Source organism: Pelodiscus sinensis, chromosome 2 (assembly GCF_049634645.1).
Source record: "Pelodiscus sinensis isolate JC-2024 chromosome 2, ASM4963464v1, whole genome shotgun sequence".
Classification (NCBI taxonomy): domain Eukaryota; kingdom Metazoa; phylum Chordata; order Testudines; family Trionychidae; genus Pelodiscus; species Pelodiscus sinensis.
The window spans coordinates 183,929,824-183,951,018 of NC_134712.1; the positions used below are offsets into that span (position 1 = coordinate 183,929,824).

Here is a 21,195-nt window from a genome sequence, read left to right on the forward strand (position 1 = left end):
TGGGTTGGCTCCTCAGGGCAGAGTATTTTATCAATTCTTTTTTATGTTCTTTAAAGCAGGAATGGGGAACCTTTTTGGGTTGGGGCAGCTGACCCCACAAGGCAACTAGATTTTGTGTGCTCCAGCCCCATGGTGGGACGGGAAGGAGTGCCAGCACTCCTCAAAGGCTCCCCAATGCTGGGGATGGACGCAGTGGCTGAATCCAGGCAAGCCAGGGGCCACAGGTTCCCCCCACTCCTGCTTTAAAGGGTCTTTCACTGACTCTAAGACTCTTAAATACTGATTTTAGCTGGTGAGTAACAAAATCTAAAATTCACTCACAACAGTATTCACAAACAATAATTATTAAAAAGGGTAGATTAAGGAAATATGCACCTTTAAGCTTAGTTATCTAGATTCAGAAGAGAAACCGCCATAAATTCTTCAACACTTTACAGATAGATGCCTATGTCTATATTGATATGGACCTTCGCTCACTTACGTCCACTTCTAATTCTGCCTCCAAGAGTTTTAATATTCCCCAATAGTTTATCCTTCCAGAAATGTACAGGAATTAGAGCGGATGAGAAAAATGTCAAAACAAAATATCAACAAGCCAAAAAAGGGAACAATCTAAATTTTTTTCTGATCAACTAACAGGATTATATGAGGGATATAAAAAAAATCATGTTTAAAAAGTTAACCAGTTAAATGTTATGAACCTCCCAAGCCATGGGCTGCTTGGGCCAGGCCATGCTTTGCCACATGCGGGGACTACTCGGGTCAGGCCACGCTGTGGGTGGGGGACTGCTCCAGTCTGGGTGGGCCACTGGTTAACTAGTTACCCCAGTAAGCATGCTGGTAAGGCTGATGCTTTCTGATTAACGCTTTGCTTTCTGATTAACCTAGATTGTATACAAGGGTGTTTTCCTTGTGACTGTACATATTACCACTAAATCATCTTAAAGCAGTAGAGGAATACACTGGGCCAGATTCTAATCTCAATAATATCTGTATAAATCCAGAGAGTCACTGCAGTAAAGCCAGTGGAATAACTCCAGATTACACTAACATAATGGTGATCAGAAAGAACCTAGCCCACCAGTCCATCACAGGGCTCCTGCCAACTATATATTCTAAGCAGGACTTAAATATGACAATGTCATAGCAAAAATTATTTGAAAAATCAGGCTCCTTGTTGCTTACAAGTTCCCTGAACACAGGTTTAAGATTCCATAATTTCCCCCTCCATAATCTTAACCTGACTAACTCTGAACTAGGAACCAAAAAGAGCCCTTTGAATAAAAGGGAGTATTGCACATATTAATATTTAGTAATCATTACACAGCATTTGTACTGACTAGCAGTACGTATTACTCTATTATATTTGGAGTTTTAGTTTTTGTTTGTTATTTTCTGAAGTATCATGACTGTAGCTTTACTAGTACTTGACTGCATTCGATGAAATTGCTTCCCATTACAGAGAACATGAACTATTGCATTACTGGCCAGGGGCCCAAGCCATTAATAACCACCATATAATAATTTCCTGTAAATTAACCTGAAAATAAGAAGATCAATAGGAACCATTTTAAGTTACACTTCACTTCTATTGGTACAATTCAGTTACAAAAAAACAAAAGAAAAAACAGCTTTGTAGTTCTTTGAAAGAACAGAATAATATTTGTTTCACTGTTCAGCCATTCCCCACAGACCTTATCCAATACAAGTTTGGAGAATATATGCACAAGAGGTGTCTAGGACTATGTAGTTCAAAACACTGCACCAACATTCACTATTTGAGAAGGACACTCTGATAATGAAAAAAAAAATCTCACTTCTTGTCCAAAAAAATCTGTACCTCCTAAAACTGCAATCACCATCACAAATAACTACAGCATGAAAGAACTAAAAGACATTCTCCGTTGTTAGGTTTACTGTTTGTGCATATGGCAGCACTTGGTTGGTTGGTTGTTCACCTTCTTGTTTGCAAGGGTATTTGATCACAAAGTACAACAAAGGAAAGAAAATGCATTTTAAAGAGTAAGAAAATGGCAATATGATGCAGACTTAAGTTCAGTACCTGAAGCTACCTTGTTATGTAGATGTAGTTCTTGTGAAGTCACTGGCAACCTACCAGTTTACACCCATGGTGAAGCTTATCAAGGGAGATTAAAGCTCCATCTGAGCTTCTGAAACTACCTCTAATCTGAACTGTCATTCATGTTAAAATTCGACACTTGTCAACAAGGACTTAACAAGACTTTGAACTTTCTCACCCATTACCAAGACAGTTTCCCCAATTATCACCTGTAATACCATTAACTCACAAACATCACACTCTCCCTACCTTTAATATCAGCAATTCACAGACACTTACCTTCCTTCCTCCCCCTTCCCACCCCCCCGCATCCCCCTTCTGTTCTGCAATGTGATTTGTCCTTTTCATATTTGTTCATTTTTTTTAATTGTATCCTTTGGTATATATGGTTGTGACTACTTTCTTCCACTATTTGATCTGAGGAAGTGGGTCTGGCCCACGAAAGCTCATCATCTAATAAACCATCTTGTTAGTCTTTAAAGTGCTACATTGTCCTGCATTTTGCTTCAACTACCCCAGACTAACACGGCTACATTTCTATCACTACCTCTAATCTGACAGGGTGAAAATAGCAATTCACACGATTTCTCAGCAAGGGCATGACTTTATCACAGGGGTAGGCAAAGGGGCCTCCACAGGCTGAACCCGGTCCGTGGCCTCTCTGCCATTCCCCAACCGTGAGGCCAATCGAGACCTGGAGCCGGGGGAGCATGCAAAGTCGTCTCTCCACTGGGCGGCTAGAGAGAAATGCCAACTGTTTTAAAATAGCTGGTGATTTTCGGGGGAGGGGGGAAACATTTCATAAGCTCTCCCACTCCCAGGCCAATCAGGGTCAGACGTGAGGGAAGCACAAGAAATCTCCTGACTCTGCCCCTTCCTTCTGGGGCAACCCAGGGCCACTTCAGAAATTTATGAAGTGGCCCCCTTTAAAAATTATTGCTCACCCCTGCTTTATCAGAAGAAGCCAGAACTAGGTTCCATAAACAAACACAGGCATGAAAAGGAAATTCCAGGTCTAGGATTCATCCAGATTTTGCTACCTGGGCACAAGGTTTCTGCCATTCTCTCCAGGAGCTTTTATACCTCTTCACTGCAATATTTACTTAAGGGAAGAGGAATGTAAAGTTGGAGTTAACTACTATCCAGGCAGTGCCAAAACACAATGCTCCCTGCCTCTCTATTTTTCAAAGCCATTCCAGATGGCATAGTGGTGCCAAATATGCAGACAAGACATAACTTTGCTAAAACACCTGGTCTGAGATAAGTCTTTAAAAAGCTGTTTTAGGAGAGTTGTATACCATCTGTAGAGTTAACACAAAAGTGCCAATAGGAGCGGCTTCTATAAACAAATAAGACAAGGAGCAATGAAATTATGTGGTTGCCAGTACAACAAGGGTTAACTTCAGTTTCACATTCCTCCCCCCTCTGCTGTACACAGATCTCTCTCAGAAGCTGGAACGGATTTTAAAAATGTTTCATGAGTGAGATGCGTCATAGTTTGCATGAAGCCACAGAGCGCATAAGTGGCAGAGGTAGGAACAGATCTCAGGAAGTTTTGGTGCAGAGTTCTATACACTTATTACATGCCACTCTTAAATTTTACATCTAGTATTTGTTGAGTTTATGTTCCTTTATTTTAATTTTTTTAAGTATTTTTTATATTTGAGAGAGACATATACACACAGACAATCTTTTAGATGTAAATATTCTCTCCCTTCCACGCATCTCATTTCCCTAGTCATATAAAAATTACACATTGCTAATGGTACCTTAAGAGCACCACAAAGCTCAACAGTATCTGCATCATCTACTACAGTTATTCTGAAGTTTGGCGTCTGCAGGAGTTCTTTGAAGAGAAGGCCATTCTCCAGGATTTTACTGCCTGTTGAGGGGGAAAAAAGCAAGCAATGAATTATTTATTTATTTATTCTCCTGGCTTTTTAGAGCAAGGCAGAATACTTCAAAGCAGGAGTTAATGCTGCTAGAACAATCGCATTACTTCACCACCACCTCCTTTTTGTTCAAATCCATTTACCTTTTTTCTTATAACGTAAATAATTAAAAATAGCTAACTATTTGTCCAAGTTCTCTTCTCAGCGGCTGCAATTCTATGAAATACTTTAAGAACATGTCCATACCTACTGTTAAAAACAGTCATGAATACCCTAATACAACTCGCTAATGCTGTCCTAAAAAACAGGAATATGTCAACATTTTAAATTAAATTAAATTAACTATTTAAAATAATTAAATACAAGAAATGTTAATGTGACACTAAGATCACAAAGCTAACTGCACAAAGGTTAAAAAAAAAAGTTAATGTTCTAACGACATTAATTCGCTCAGATTTCATGCAGTTGTGTCTATTTGCATGCCTGTGAGACACTGATATTTATGAATAGATACACTCTCCAGCCTTAGAGGAGTGTACAGAGCTGTTAGGGAATGTCTACGCGGTACGCTTATTCTAAATTAAGATATTCCGAAATAGTTATTTTGAAATAGCATGTCTACATGACAGGGAAGCCTCAAAATTAGTCCGAGGCAGGCTTCCCTAATGCAGATGTGCTATCTCGATTTAGAACCCCAGGAGGCCCTGGTGAGGGGCTATTTCAAAATAGCAGCCGTAAAGCATCTACACACGCCTTATTTCGAAGTAGTTATTTTGGAATAGGCATTATTCCTCATGAAATAAGGTTTACAGATTTTTGAATAATTTCAAAATAATGGAATGCCTGTGTAGACGCTCACATTGTTATCTTGAAATAACTGAGCAATGTACATGCACCTTTAGTAGCTCCAATTGCAGGATAAAAGCTCACACCTACAGTTTGGAAGAATGTGTTACTATGAAAACGTATAAAGATTTGGTAATACACTCTAACCTCTAATCTGGCAACCCTGGGAACAGGATATGCCAGATTAAAGAATTTGCCGAGACAGGGAGGGCACTGCGGGGTCTGGGCATGAGGGGGACGGGAGTGAAGTGCTTACTTGACACCCCTCTCCAAAGGGCACATGTGGCTCTGCACTCCCTGCCTCTCCCTCCAGCCACTATAGAGCAGTGGGGTAAAGCCACAGAGGAAGTTGCTGTTTCCCCAGCTGGGGAGAGGGAAGGACAGTGTACACAGCAGTTTTCTCCTCCCCTTGCCAGGGTCTGTGCCATGGATGTCCCCAGACTAGGGACACCCAGATTATAGGGGTTCAGGTGTACCTTCAAGTTATAAAGATGGAAAGATAAATATTCACAAACTGCACCACCTGTTCTAAAAATAATCTAATTACTGGATATTAAACTGTGAAGCAAGTTATGTAGCAAAATACTCTGCACAGCAAGGGCACGACTACTTTATCAGCATTAAACAGTGTTATTGTTACTTGTGGGTTGGTAATTATTTAAATGTAAAAGTAGTAAGGGCCAGCTCTGAAGTCACAATCCTAATGAGGTGTCATACCTGCACTCCTGAATGCTACACTTGGAAGGGCGAGCATTGCAGAAAGTACAGTAATTAAAATATGAAAAGCTTAGCAGCTTCTGATAATGACTGATTAAAGCTGTTCAAATTATTCAATGTGGAATTTTGAGGATAGGTGTTTATACCTTAAAACACTATTATTACACAGAATCTTACCTATTGTGGTTTCACAGAACTTCTCTGCTGCTACCTCGTTGGCAATGTTTGCTCCCATCAGTACACTGATGTCTATTCCCATTTTCTCTCGAATAATGTCAGAAATCAATTTGAGTCCCTCTGGGCCTTCATCTATTCCCTGCAGCCAACATTGAAGCGAATTACTAAAATGGTATTAGACATAACAGACCAGACTGTGTCACAATTATCCTTATGGATACAATCAAGTTTATCCAGTTAGTGATAGAAGACAGTGGACTTGCTACATCTAAGACACATCTGGCTATACAGTCTTGCCACTACTGTGACCTCTAAAATTGCACCTAAAAATTACAAATTAAACTATCAAGGTCTAAAAGATGATGACAGGAGGATTTATTTGTGCTAAATAAAGTGCCATGAGTAGATCAATGCCAGAGGGTAGAAGAGAATTCAGCACTCTTTACTCCTTGTGTCTTTTTCAGGGAACTACAGAACCGCCTCTGTCCAAATCTATTTCTCCCATGGAACCAATATGAGGTGAATTAACTGTTCTTTCCCCACCCTGTAGAAACACAAGACTCAAAACTGTCCTGCTTCCTCCCAAACGTATAAATATTTAGGATGTTACACACACACACACACTTTTGTAAAGTCTTATTTTTAATGGTTTCTCATATCTAGCATGTAGACAATCACTTTAAACTACACCACAGATTTTTTTCAAGTATAAAAATGTATTGCTGAAAACCATTTAACTTTATATACGCCAAGAAGAAATTTCTGCTTGGCAGAGGTTTGCACTCCTAAGGCTCAAAAATATTTTATTTTTAAAAACATTGCATCCCTAAGAGACATATGTATTAAACCCACCAATTGAAAACACAAATCAATTTCATTCCCATGCCACTTAAAGTTCCCACTTAACATCTTTGTGGGGAGCATAATGTATAGTGATGAGGATCTGAAAACATACTCCTATATATGTTATTTAACTGCTCCAAAGATGTTTTTACAATCTATTTATTAGATGCTCCCTGACTAGGCAACTAACCAGCAGCTGCCATTCAGACTCTTTGGTCCATAAAAAGCATTTGGAACAACTTTCTAAATATGAATTTGTGCAGTTAAGTGAATAACCTGCACTGAAAGAGATCACACATGGCTGGGTACCTGACAGATAGAAAAAACTTTGGCTGAAATCAGAGAGAGGTGCACCTGCTTAAACTATGGAATAGTAAACCGATGTGGATCGGAGTTGAGACATTCCACAGTGTAGAGGTATGCCCATCTGGTGTAGAGCCAAAATAATGGCTCCCAACACAGGCCAGGGAACAGTCCCTATTTGTTGCAATGGTTACCAGAGGCAGCTAGACTGATTTCCTCTTATTCTTCAAACACAAATATTCACTGAGTTCCAGTTATTTGGTCTGTCATAATCAATGCAAGGCAACGTGATTACAGAAGCATCATGTAGGTTCTCTTTCAGCCAACTGGACCTTTATCATTCACCAATGGTCCAGTTTTATTTTCACATATTAGGTCAAATTTCAGGTCTGGCAGTTAAGCTTACACCTTTTATTTATAGAGTCAACTGCGTACAGAACACAGAGACAAAGGACCCCACCAATGCCATTTTACCTAGCCCTCTCTCAGAAAAGAGCTACCTTAAACACAGCATTTGTTCCCAGTGCCCCCTCCAAACATACTTGCGTAGATACAAGGAGAGAACACCTAATAAAAATCTGACTACAACTAAGTAGTGTGTCTAGTGGAGATGGTTAGGGATGTGTGTATACACATGCCCATGGCCCTGTCCACAGAATGGTTCGGGGGCAGCTCCTTGGGACCCATCCTTTGGGGGGGCTCCACAGCAGCTGCTCCACCCATCCTCCATTCTGATGGGAGCCCACAGGGCCCAGGGTGTCTTGGAGGATTACCGGAGGGCCTAGTGTGAGGTGGCAGCAGGAGTTTCCCCTCGCACTCGCTGTGGCAGCGGGTGCCAGAGCAATGTAGCAGTCTGCTCCACTGCCATCTCCCAGCCCATTCGGCTCTGCTTCACTGCAGAGGCAGCAGCGGCAAGTGGAGCGCCCCAGTCTGGCCCACTCCTCTCACCCAAGCAATGAAGGGCTCAGGGAGGTGCAGGGTGGCGCAGGCTGGGGCCATGGTGCTCTGCTTCCTGTTGCCGCAGCAGAGTGTAGCAAGGGCTGGGAGATGGTGGCAAATTGGAGCAGATTTCTGGGTTGCTCCAGCTTCTGCCATCGCGGTGAGTGCGGAGGGCGAAGGAGGCAACCCATGTTGTTGCAACACACCAGGCCCCCCGGGGTTGCGTAGCTCCAGTGAGGGGGCTTCAATTAATGGGTGGGTACAAGAGGGGCAAAGCAGGGGTGGAAAAAGACAAGGTGGGGTGGAGCAGGGGAAGACATACAGCAGGGTTGGAGCAGTGGCAGGAGATAGTGGGGTCTGGAGTTGGGGTTGCAGGATGACTCTGTGCACATGTATGTGTTTAGAAATAAAATGCGTTAGCTCCCCCATTACTTATGAAAGCTGAGATTCTATTCTCACATTCCCTTTTGTTTATGAGATCAGATCTCTGCCCCTTTATACAGGCTTACTGGTAGAAAGTGACAATTTGTGGTTTGTACACACTTGCATCAACATTTTAAAAAAAGTTTGCACTATTTTTCTCAAGAGAGCAACTACTGGACTTTAGATGCAGTTTAACAATGGGAAGTTGTCTGGTAACCAGTTCTGGCTCATGTAAAAGATGTCATTGCACTTTATATTAATTATTCAAACTAAGAATACACTAAATGTTTATGGAAAAATAGAAAAATATTTTCCCTTCCATAAATACTTTTTCCTTTGGATAGTTTTACCAGTGCATTAAATATTTATTATTTATATAAATATTGTCACTAATCATTAAGAATTTAAACTGCATTTTTGAAGGAATACAGATCTAGTTTCTGATCCAAATCAGATCTGTGTGTAGGATAGCAAGCCTTGTGGATAAGGGAGAAGCAGTGGACATGGTACTCCTAGACTTTAGTAAGGCATTTGACATGGTCTCGCATGACTTTCTTATCAATAAACAAGGGACATACAACCTAGATGGGGCTCCTATAAGGTGGGTGCATAAATGGCTGGATAACCATTCTCAGAGAGTAATTATTAATGGTTCACAATAATGCTGGAAGGGCATAACAAGCGGGGTTCTGCAGGGGTCTATTTTGGGACCATCAATGATGTAGATATTGGCATAGAGAGTACGATTATTAAGTTTGCAGATGATAAGAAGCTAGGAGGGGTTGCAAATGCCTTGGAGGATAGGGTCAAAATTCAAAATGATCGGGATAAACTGAAGAAATGGTCTGAGGTCAACTGGATGAAGTTTAATAAGGACAAATGCAAAGTACTCCATTTAGGAAGGAACAATCAATCAGTTTCACACACACAGAATGGGAAGTGATTGTCTAGGAAGGAGTACTGCTGAAAGGAATTTAGGGGTCTTAGTGGACCACAAGTTAAAATGAGTCAACAGTGAGACTGAAAAAAAAAAAAAGCAGCAAACGTGATTCTGGGATGTATTAAATGGAGTGTTGTGAGCAAGACATGAGAAATCATTCTTCTGCTCTACTCTGCACTGATTAGGCCTCAATTAGAGTACTGTGTCCAGTTCTGGGCACCACATTTCAAGAAGGATGTGGAGAAATTGTAGACAGTCTAGAGAAGAGCAACAAAAATGATTACATGTATAGAAACATGACCCATGAAGGAATACTGAAAGAATTGGGCTTATTTAGTTTGGCAAGGAGAAAACTGAGAGGGGACATGCTAGCTATTTTCAAGTTTCTAAAAGGGTGTTATAAGGAGGAGGGAGAAAAATTGTTCTCCTTGGCCTCTGAGGAAAGGACAGGAAACAGTGGGCTTAAATTGCAGTAACTGAGGTTTAGGTTGGATATTAAGAAAGTCTTCCTAACTGTCAGGGTAGTTAAACACTGGAATAAATTACCAAAGGGGAGATTGTGGAATCTCCATCACTGGAGATATTTAAGAGCAGGTCAGGGATGATCTAGACAGTGCTTGGCCCTGCCGTGAGGGCAGGGGATTGGACTCGATGACCTCTCGAGGTCCGTTCCAGTTCTAGTATTCTATGGAAGCCATAATAACTGGACTGAATTTATTTTAAGAAAAAAACACAACAAATGGTCTGGTAGCACTTTATAGACTAACAAAATATGTAGATGGTATCATGAGCTTTCGTGGGCACAACCCACTTCTTCAGATGACTGGCTGAATTCACATTGATAGGGCAGCACTGACAAAAACAAGATTCAATTGCTTTATCTAAATAAACTTGACTTGCTTTAGTTTAACAAATAAAAATTAAATATCTGGAGGGTGACCCTGTGCCAGGAATGAGAAGAGACACGGAAACTTGTGCTAAGAAAATAAAATGCCTCACCCTCAATCAAATGAAGAGCAAGAACACCTAAAGCTAAATACTCAAACAAAATGTCATTTAAAATAGTAACTCCCTTGCCTCCGGCTCTAAGACTATTCCCATATTAGAACTGGTTTACTTTTGGATGGCTCTGAACAGTTTGTCTTGTTGCAGCAAAATCATTGATGTGAACACGCGCACTGTCCTCTCAGTCACATGAGATTCTCTCGTCAGTTCAGCATGTGGGATGCGAATTAACAACTAGACTGTTATATTTGTGCTCTGCTCTCCAGCTAATGATGTGTCCTGAATCAGAGGGAAATATTCTGAAAAGCCTGGTGGTGCAAGACATTTTTAAGTTAATCTTGTGAGCGGTCTCACCTCTCCTTACTGAAAATGACAGAATAAAATTAAAACTATTGCATAATAATTCACTAGAGACTAGGGCTCAGATTCTGACTGTACATCCAAACAAGTCCTACTGAACAAATCAAGGAAAAATAAAAGCCTGGCTAGGACAGGGAAAGATTTTTCACCTCCAACTCTCATTTGAATGAGGAGTCCATTATATATTGGCAATATTAACACACTGCACTTGTTATACCTTGATGAGAGTTATCCCAACTGCTTTCTTTGGTACCCGTCCTGTGATGTCATCACAGATCTTATGAATAAACTGATGAGGAATGACAAAGACCAACAAGTCTGCATCTTGCACAGCTTCGTTAAGGTTTGGAATAGCAATCTGCACAATTATGGGAGAAAAAATGGGTTGAAACAAAAGAAATTTAAAAAAAACATTAATTCAATTTAAAAGTGCTCTAAAATAACCAATAAGAGTTTTCTGAGAATGATCATTTCTATTATGCTATATCAATAAAAGCAAAAAACTCTAACAAATTACAGGCCTACAAGTGTGAAAGTGTTAAGTGTTTTCAAGCCAACCCAAACCAAGAGATATTGGGCCACATTTTCAAAGGGGTCTTTCCCCACCTTCTAATGTTGTGGATATAATCAACTGCACAGGCAAATGAAAGCATTTAGATAGTTAACTACCAAATTTGCAGGAACAAATAATGTTCACACCCAGAAATCAGAGTTCAGATAGCTAACAAACATTCACAATCTAACCAACTGAAATGCAAAATTAGATGCTCTTTTTGATGGTCTCCTCCTTAGCTGCTGGTTTGGCAAAACAGTATGCATTTATATGACACTATTGTACTCAGGAGAATGAGGCCTGGTTTACACCTAAAACTTAGGTCAACCTAGCTACATTGCTCAGGATTATGAAAAAAAAAAAAAAATCACACTCCAAGAGATGTAGTTAAGCCAACAGAAGTCCCGTGTAGGGGTGTTAGCTACTGTATAATAGAACAGTCAACTCAACTCATGAATTCTTAGCAGTTATTCAACTATTCTATAGTCCCCAGAGGGGAGAAGCAGCAGTGCAGGGTGCCAGGTGGGAGCTGGTCTGCAAGGGGAGCCAGTTTAAAAACCAGCTCTGCTTGCAGCAACCCCTGTCTGCAGGAAGTCCAAGCATTCTGAGGACAGAGGCTGCTGGGAGGGGGGAAAAGGAGCAGGAGAGGCTGCTGCGATGTAGCCTCTGTTCATGGAAACCTCCCCTACCCTCCTCCAGTGCTGCTGCCTCTAACAGAGGCAGCAGCGCGGAGGAGGGGGGGGGGAGGCAGCACCATGAAGCTAGTGCTGGGGGAAACTGGCTTTTAAGATGGCTCTGCCCAGCACCAGCTCCTACTCCCCCCACCTTGGTGCCTCTGATACAGAGGCAGCAAGGAGGGAAGAAAAATGTATGTAGTTGACTAGATTAATTGATAAGCCTAAACTTAGCAGTTAATTGACTACTCGTTCACATCTTTAGTCCAGTGTAGACCTCTTCTTCCATTGACCTAACCACCACCACTCAAGGGGATGTATTTGTGACAGTGATGGAAAAAACCCCTTTCCCATCACTGTGGCAGGTGTTTACACTAAAACACTACAGCAATGCAGCTACAGCAGTGAAGCTGTGTCATTGTAGCACTAAATACAAGACATATCCTGTCAAAACCATGGGGTTTCCTATTCATTAATCAGTTCCTACTCCCACTTTGACCTCTTTCTGGGCCAGATTTGTGATTGCCTGCCACATTATGTTGCCCCCAACCATTTAGATTTGGCAGAATTGTACACTAGCGTGAATGAATACCCTGAAATTCAATGCAGCTTTCAGCACCCAACTATCCAGAGGGTCTGAAATCCCACCTCTCTTTCAAACTTGCCAGTCAGTTTTATTCCAGAATTTAGGCCAAATCTTTAAGGTAATTTTCATATAAGTTTACATAGAGAATAGCATATAGGTCCATAAAGTCAATAAAGAGACATATCTACTACCTGATTATGCTAGATATCAACTATCTTAAATAGTTCAGCTGTTTGGAACCCTTGATCATGCCCCCATGAACAACAAAATATTTGTAGTTTTGACAAAAAACCAAAAAAGTAAATTAAACTCCTACCTTAGGTTTAACTATAAGCAATTTTATACATACATACATACATACATGTATGTAGAGGCCAAGTTTAGCTTGCAAGTCTTACCACATTTTCTGGAAGCTTGTATCCAGGGAGATATTTTACATTTTCATGTTCATTATTTATGATATCTGTCAGTTTTCTTCCATTAATATTTTCTTCAAAGACCCACATTTTCACTGTGGAGGCAAACTTCTGCATATTTTTTACATTATTTCCTATTATTTTGGCAACTGCAGAGCCCCTGTAGAAATGAAAACAACAACAACAACAAAAAAGAAGGTGTTCTCAAATGATAGCAACTTTGTTCTGGGGGGGGGGGGGGGAAATCACTTAACTCACCCTTCTCCAATCTCCCGCCCCCCTCAAAAAAAAAGCCACCCAAGCAATTGGTCTAATAACTATTTAAAATTTTTGAACTAGTAAAACCAAACAAAAATTATTCATACATTTTGCTTCCACAAATACAATCATAAAAGAGCTTAGCAGATTGAAACATTTACTCATACTCCTTCGATTGCTTTTTCTGCTTATCAGACATGTAGGGGAAGTTCAATAATTTCATATGTGCAAATTCAAAAGGATTGTATTTTTCAATGCAACAGGAAGAAGCTACATGCAACTTCTAAATAACTGAAAAATTCAATTTAAAAAAGACATGTGAGACACCAAGTTTTGTAAAATCCTCTTGACAGTGATGAACAGATTTTCTTTGGCAGGAGGCCTGAGGCCATCAATTTCTGCAGAATCTCAATTTTTGTTTAAGATGGGAAGTGAAAGTTATAGCATCTATAGTGTGACAAATGCAAACTGATGCAGTGCCATCTTCCTGAGTTTGTAAATACTTTCATTGCTGCCAATATCTTTTTTCCCCTCCCAAACAGCAGCAGAATAAAATTAATAAGATTCTGGAGTCAAATTTACTGCCATTACTCAGATCGCTGGACAATAACAAAACTGCCCAAGAATTCCAATAGGTAGGGAAAGTTACAAGTTATAATAGTAGTCAGGTATGAGGACTATTTATGAGGGATAAGAGAGTAGATTCTCCCACTCCCAAACCCTTGTGATTTGTGTGCAAGTATGTGGATTTTTTTTAGGTTACTTATTACTATAATTGTTAATTTCCTCCATTCTCCCATTTGTCCTCACCTGCTCCATAGCTTAACAGGAGCATATCAAATGTAATCTGATGGATGCAAGAGGAGAGAAAACACTATACATTAAGAGGCAAAATACTGTTTTAACTTTATACGTTTAGCCATATGTAAGCCCCTAGCATGATTTCCAACAGTCAAGACTTATTATAGAGTATCTGCAATGAATTAGATTCATTCTAATAGAGCTTTTAATATAGCAGCAGGGGGTTGATCACAAGGCCTGAAACATAAGAAACATTTATAACATGCCACATAAAGGCTTTGAGTACTTATAACAATTCTTGTTGAATCAAATCATAAAAGTGTTATTTCTTTAAAAGGCTGCAAGAAAATGTTTTGTAATAAAGTACTTGTTTTGACACTGTATTTCACTTTCTTCAAAATTTCCTGAGCCCAGACAGGCCATGAACATGTTACCAAAACTATTATGTTGATTGTGAACAGAGCACTGCCTGCATGCTACATCCTGGAAAGCACTAGGCAAGCTATTGTGTTAACTCATTTCCTTTGTTTACAAAGTTAGAAAAGGGAGTGAAAATTAGCTTTAAAACCTTACATATAAAGACAGAGGCCTGAAAGATGAGAGTTCTGGGTTCTTTGCTTAGCTCTGTCAACAGCTGTTTGTTACTGTACACAATCTACCTGACCAATCTGTTTAAGTTTTTCTGTCTCTGCAATGGAAATAATAATATTTAACATATCACAAAGGCATGTTGTGTGTAAAGTGTTTTGAAAATCTTGGCTGGAAGGAGCTATAAATACACCAAGTTTTTTAAAATACTACACATTTAAATAAAGGCTCAAAATTCTCTCACCGCTCTTAATCTCCACTACATATTTTGCAAATATTGATAGGGAAATACAATGTTAATTCTAACTCAGCCTATATGCATGTGGTTTTTATTTTGGTTTGGGGTTTTTTGCACCATATGTAAGGAAGTGGAGGATTTTCTGGGTTTTTCCAAGGGCTTACATGCAGAGGGAATGGAACACAGTTTCCCTGTTTGTTACTGGTTTAATGAGGTGATGGAAGAAGGTATTTGTTGTTACAGAGGACCAGTGTGCTAAGTGGGGACAACCAACCAATGGCCTGGAGAATGAAGCCCCCAGCAACTGGTGACTGGGAGGCCCAGCTGGGATGGCACAACCTGTTCTGGCCAGTGGGATGACAATGAGTGCAGGGAGGACTCTGGTGACTTGACCAGCCAGTTGCAAATGATACATGAGAGAAGAGAGGCGGAGAAGAGAGAGGCCCACACAACCTTGCTTATCTAGGACAGAAGAAAAATGACAAGAGGTGGGGCTTAGTGACAGGGATGTCAGCTGCCCAGCTGAAAAGCACGGGGTTTCTGGACTTGGAAGAGAGGCCAGTCAGAGCCCATCTGAAGGCAGGAGAGACTTAGACGTTCTGTGCTGAGGAAGGTCAGGCCTGAGGGCCCTAAGAATTCCTATGCTGTGGTCAGATGCTCAATAAATCTTTCCATTTTACACTGCCTGAATCTCACTCCGACCTAGAGAACAGAGTTGCATTATTCTCTCTGGGTGTGGAGGCCTGGGGGTCCGGAGTGAGTGGAATTCCTGAAGGGGCCCTCGGCAAGATACAGGCTTAATCCTGAAGACAGAGCGGATGGCTGAGGAGGGTTCAGATACTGAAAGGAGTTCCCACCAAGAACCCTAAGCAGCCAACAGTGAGCACAGCCTAAAAGTCCATGACACCATGGACTGACTTATCTAATGTCTTTGCATCTGTACCGTGTGAAATGCTCACACCACAATTTCCTTTGTTGTTTATCAGTTAGGTGGTCTGGACTTTCCTTTTCCGACTAATAAAAATAAGTTGATCTTAGATTTCCTTTGTTCAGGAAAGTTTTAAAATTAGTCCTGCTTCCTATATCACTGTAATATTACAAGAACTGAACTAGGAGTTGGGCAAAGTTACAAGAATGACACCAGGAACCTAAATGCCATAAACAGAGTGAGATCGCAATTTCCCTACCTAGTTTAAATGTTGGGTAAAACAGCACATTCAGACTTCCTACAACTGAAGTTAATGGCAAAACTCCCATTACCTTTAATGGAAGCAAGATTGGAAACATTAGTCATTTGCCCAAGGTGACAAGTGAGCAGCAGATACGACAAAGTCACATTTAGAATCATAGAACATTAGAACCGGAAAGGAACTCGAGAGGTCATCAAATCCAGTGTCCCTTGCCCTCACAGCAGCACCAAGCACCATCTAGATCACCCCGATGTCTAACTAACTTGCTATTAAATATCTCCAATGATGGAGATTCCATAACCTCTCTCTAGGCAATTTATTCCTGTGTTTAATAAAGCCCTATTTTGAACTACCTGTTAAACCTCATTGCAGGAGGAATAACAGGTAGTTTGAAATAGGGCTTTATTTCGAACGCCCGTTTCACTGCCGCGTGTAGACGCAGGCAGTTATTCCGGGCTTGTAAATTTCAAAAAATAGCGCCTGGTCCGGAAGATGCAAATCAAGCGCGGGATATTTAAATCCTGGGCTTGATTTGCAATTCCGAATGCCTACATTTGCAGCGCTATTCTGAAATAGGCTGCAAGTGTAGACATACCCTTATAGTACCACATCTAGGTTGTATCATCATGTGGGACTGTATCAATTGATTTACTAAAGTCTAGGTATACCACATCTACCGCTTCCCCTTATCCACAAAGCTTGTTATCTTATCAAATAAAGTTATCAGATTGGTTTGACATGACTTGTTCTTTATAAATCCATGCTGGTGGTTACCTATCACTTTGTCTTCCGGATGTTTGCAGATGAATTCCTCGATTATTTCTTCCATTATTTTTCCTGGCATAAAAGTTGAGCTAATTGGTCTGTAGTTTCCTGGGTTGTTCTTATTTCCCTTTTTACAGATGGACATTCTATTTGCTCTTTTTCAGTCTGAAATTTCTCCCAACTTTCATGAGTTTTCAAAGATGCCAGCTAATGGCCCAGATATTTCCTCTATCAGTTCCTTGAGGATTTTAGGATGCATTTCATCTGGTCCTGGTGACTTAAAGACATCTAAATTCTCTAAGTAATTTTTAACTTGTTCTTTTTCTATTTTATTTAGCTTTTTATACTGAACAACATGTAGGAAGTCGAACTCCATCTACTTGCACTCACCTTCCCTGCTATTAAAATATTATTGATACAATATATTGTCCAGTGTCCGGTAATTCTTCTTTAAGATGCATTGGCAAAAAATTTGTAGGAAAACCAATATATAAAATAAATCTATATGTCACCATTTTGGGAGCTGAGCTGTTCAAAGTTAAAATCCTTCACGATACAAGGCAGCTGAAAATGTGCAGGACCTTTAACATCTAAATCAGCTCTGATATTAGCTGGCAGAAAGTGGGCATAAAACAGATGCCAGGTTAAAAATAAACTTTTCTGTACAGGCATTCCATTTAGGATAACTTACACAGAGACACAAAGCATAATGCCTTATTCTCTAATTTGTTACACCATTGACTTTCGGTGGAGCATCTGATGTAGAATTAGAGTAACAGAATGGTGGGAAACGGGGGGGAGGGGGCGGAGGAGATCAGTCTAATTTTAGGCAAAGTTTGTTGTTCCAACTAGGAATGTAAAAGAGTAGTCAATTAGTCAACTACCTGATAAGCCTAGTCTCTGTCAAAGGCAACAGGAGGGGGCAAACAGGAGCTGAGCCAGCTAACAGAGGCAGCAGTGCAGGGGAGGGGAATGGAGGCTGGTCCGGCAGCAGCCCCTGTCCACGGCGGGGTCCCAACTTCCCACTGTGACCCCGGTGCACAGGAGCTGCTGGACCTGATGCGAACCTGGACTAAGCAAACCCAGCTCAGTCCCTGTTTGCACTGGGTCCAAGAGCTACCCCTGCTGCAGCTCTGCAGTTTAAATGTAGTTGGAGCCAGGTTGCCTGCAAGCTGAGCTCTTACTACACTTAAACTGCAGAGCCACAGCAGGGATAGTTCCCTCTGAGTACTTTCCCTTATCGACTAATTGTGTACTCAATGCAAATTAGGGATGTAAGCAAAAGCTTATTGGATAGTTAATACACTAGTTGACTAGCCGCCCCCCTGTACTTGGTGTCTCCATCAGAAAGAGGCAGCAAGGAGGAGGGAAAAGGTGGGGTGCTTAAAAACCGGTTCCCTCCAGCTCCATGGGAGGGGGCAGTGGCACTGTTCCACCTTTGAAATGTACAAGAGTCCTCCCTGGGGCTCTTGTACATTTCAAAGTGGAAGCAGTGCATGGAGCCTGGGGCCGGCAGGGGACTCACTGGTTAAAAGACAGGAAACAAAGGGTAGGAATAAATGGTAAATTTTCAGAATGGAGACGGGTAACTAGTAGTGTCCCCCAAGGGTCAGTCCTGGGACCAATCCTTTTCAACTTATTCATAAATGATCTGGAGAAAGGGGTAAGCAGTGAGGTGGTAAAGTTTGCGGATGGTACCAAACTGTTTAGGATAGTCAAGACAGAAGCAGACTGTGAGGGACTCCAAAAAGATCTCACCAACCTGAGTGATTGGGCAACAAAATGGCAAATTAAATTTAATGTGGATAAGTGTAAAGTAATGCACATTGGGAAAAATAACCCCAACTATACGTACAGTATGATGGGCTAATTTGGCTACGACAAATCAGGAAAGAGATCTTGGAGTTATCGTGGATAGTTCTCTGAAAACTTCCACACAGTGTGCAGCGGTAGTCAAAAAGGCAAATAGGATGCTAGGAATTATTAAGAAAGGGATAGAAAATAAGACACAGAATATCTTACTGCCCCTGTATAAAACTATGGTACGCCCACATCTTGAATACTGTGTACAGATGTGGTCTCCTCACCTCAAAAAAGATATTTTGGCCTTGGAAAGGGTTCAGAAAAGGGCAACTAAAATGATTAGGGGTTTGGAACGGGTCCCATACGAGGAGAGGTTAAAGCGACTGGGACTTTTCAGTTTAGAAAAGAGGCGACTGAGGGGGGATATGATAGGGGTATATAAAATCATGAGTGGTGTGAAGAGGACAGATAAAGAAAAGTTATTTATTAGTTCCCATAATAGAAGAACTAGAGGACACCAAATGAAATTAATAGGTAGCTGGTTTAAAACTAATAAAAGAAAGTTCTTCTTCACACAGCGTGTAGACAACCTGTGGAACTCCTCGCCAGAGGAGGCTGTGAAGGCTAGGACTATAACAGAGTTTAAAGAGAAGCTAGATAATTTCATGGAGGTTAGGTCCATAAAAGGCTATTAGCCAGGGGATAGAAATGGTGTCCCTGGCCTCTGTTTGTCAGAGGCTGGAGAAGGATGGCAGGACACAGATCACTTGATCATTGTCTTCGGTCCACCCTCTGTGGGGCACCTGGTGCTGGCCACTGTCGGCAGACAAGCTACTGGGCTAGATGGACCTTTGGTCTGACCTAGTACGGCCGTTCTTATGTTCTTATATATTCTCAGAGTTTCAATCTCTGAAATGCTTGAAAAACCTGCTGGGGCTTTTGTACATTTCGAAGGTGGAATGTGCAGCACTTCCACCTTTGAAATGTAGTAACAGCCCAGCAGGCTCTTGCTACATTTCAAATCAAAAGCGCCCTTATCGACTGCTTGAATAGTCGATGGAAATTCCATCAACTATTCAATTAGTCGATTAATCTAATTTTAACACCCCTAATGCAAATTGGGTAATTGTGCAGTCAAAACAATTACCCGCCTTGTAACATCCTTAGTTCCAACCTTACAGGAAAAGCAATGTTTCCAGTTCTACCTCTTGAAAGTTAACAGAAGTAAAATACAGCCTTATTAAACTTAAACACACACATCCTAAAACACACTGTACAAAAACAAACGCAGCTTCCCGGAATTTCCACAAATTCACAACCTGACTCCGAGAAGCAATACGTGAAGTGGGCTTAACTGAAACTAGAGGTGAACAAAACAACTTCAGTCAGGCTCTGCACAAGTGGAACCTGATGGAAGGGGGGGTTCTGACCGGGCTGGAAGGGGAGCAGAGATTTTGGATATACGGTTCAGGTTTCTCTCTCACTGAACTTGATAATATTTCCACTAGGGATGTTAGGAAGCCTGTAATTTGGTAACCATATAGCCAAAATTTTTTGTGATTAAGTACAGCTCTACCTTAAGGAGCTTAGAAGGCAGCGCATAGTCGGGCTGGCTCAGTCCTGGCTTGCACCAGGTCCCAGCACCTATCCCTGCTGCAGCTCTGCATTTAAAGGCTCCTGAGAGCCAGCCCGCAGTCCCAACAGCTACCTCCTGGAGGCGCTGCATTTAAAGCACCTCCTCACACACTTGAAATGCAGCGCCACAGAGGGGGTGGGTGTAGCCGGTAGCATCAACTGACAGGCATCCATGTACCCATGAACTGTTTTACTGTGCAGTGGAAATTAGGGATGGAAGTGCCGTGCAGGCAACAGGGAAGAAGTCTGATTCTCCCCCGGCTTGCACCCGGCTGCCCTCCCTCGGCCCCAAAGGCGGCAGCGAGCGTAAGCCAACCAAGGGGAGACTCCGGCCCGGTGGCCTTGCCGCAGAGCGCCCTGAGGCGGGGAAACCCGCCGTCCCCACAGGGCTGGGTGGGGCTGCGCGCACAACCCTCCCCGCCCAGCCCCACGGGCCTCCCCCGCTCCCTGCAGCGAGCGCTCTCCCCCCGGGCAGCCGCACTCACCAGTTCCCCGAGCCCACGATGCAAACCCGCAGCGGCGGCGCGGCCAGAGCCATGGCAGGCGCTGCAGCAGCCGCCCCCCTTCCCCCCCACGCGCCGCGGAGCGGAGAGAAAGGCCCGCCCGCGCCGCCGCCCTCCGGAGCTCCCGCGCTGCCCCGCCCGCGGCGTGCTGGGAGCTGTAGTCCGGCGGCCCCGGGCGGGGGCGAAGCTGACTCGGCCCCTGGGCGCCGGCTGGGCTGGGATCCGCACCGGCCTCCTAGCGCCTCTCGTGCGGGCCCTGTGCCAAGCCTGGGCCGGGCATGCGCCCTCCTGGAGCTGCTGGGGGGCCAGAGGCTCCAGTTCTTCCTTGTTCCTCCCCCCGGGCAAGCAGGCATGATCTCGCCTCTGCTAGCCAAGCGGAGCTTGATGCGGGGAGGGGAGAGGAGGGGTCTCCTTTTTCAACCAGGGGGATAAGTCGCGCTGTTGGACAGAGGTGCACAGCTAGGGTGCGGTTTCTTGCCATTTTAACCAGAAAGGACACTCTCTCAATGACTTAACCACCTGCATTCTGCTACAAAGACCTTTTACATCTGCACTTGAAAGGGAATCCTCTGAACTGTCATTCATGTTAAAATTCGACACTCTCCCGGAAGGAATGAACAAATACGCAAATTATCTTACCCATTACCAAGATAGCTTCCC

At 42.3% G+C, this 21,195-nt stretch overlaps 1 protein-coding gene and 1 long non-coding RNA gene across 2 annotated transcripts in view; one reads left to right on the forward strand and one right to left on the reverse strand.

The window, feature by feature from the left end:
• GPD1L (glycerol-3-phosphate dehydrogenase 1 like) overlaps window positions 1-20,785 on the reverse strand; it is a 38,560-nt gene extending 17,775 nt beyond the window's left edge. Inside the window, exons 1-5 of the mRNA XM_075921973.1 lie at window positions 20,518-20,785; window positions 12,737-12,914; window positions 10,743-10,883; window positions 5,713-5,851; window positions 3,850-3,962 (exon numbers count right to left, since the gene is read on the reverse strand). Of these exons, the coding sequence (XP_075778088.1) occupies window positions 3,850-3,962; window positions 5,713-5,851; window positions 10,743-10,883; window positions 12,737-12,914; window positions 20,518-20,570 (624 nt within the window). The 5' untranslated portion in view covers window positions 20,571-20,785. The remainder of the gene's footprint in view (window positions 1-3,849; window positions 3,963-5,712; window positions 5,852-10,742; window positions 10,884-12,736; window positions 12,915-20,517) is intronic.
• The window catches only part of LOC112547622 (uncharacterized), an 87,058-nt gene that overhangs the window by 47,375 nt on the left and 18,488 nt on the right, over window positions 1-21,195 (forward strand). The gene's annotated exons all lie outside the window — the stretch shown is intronic.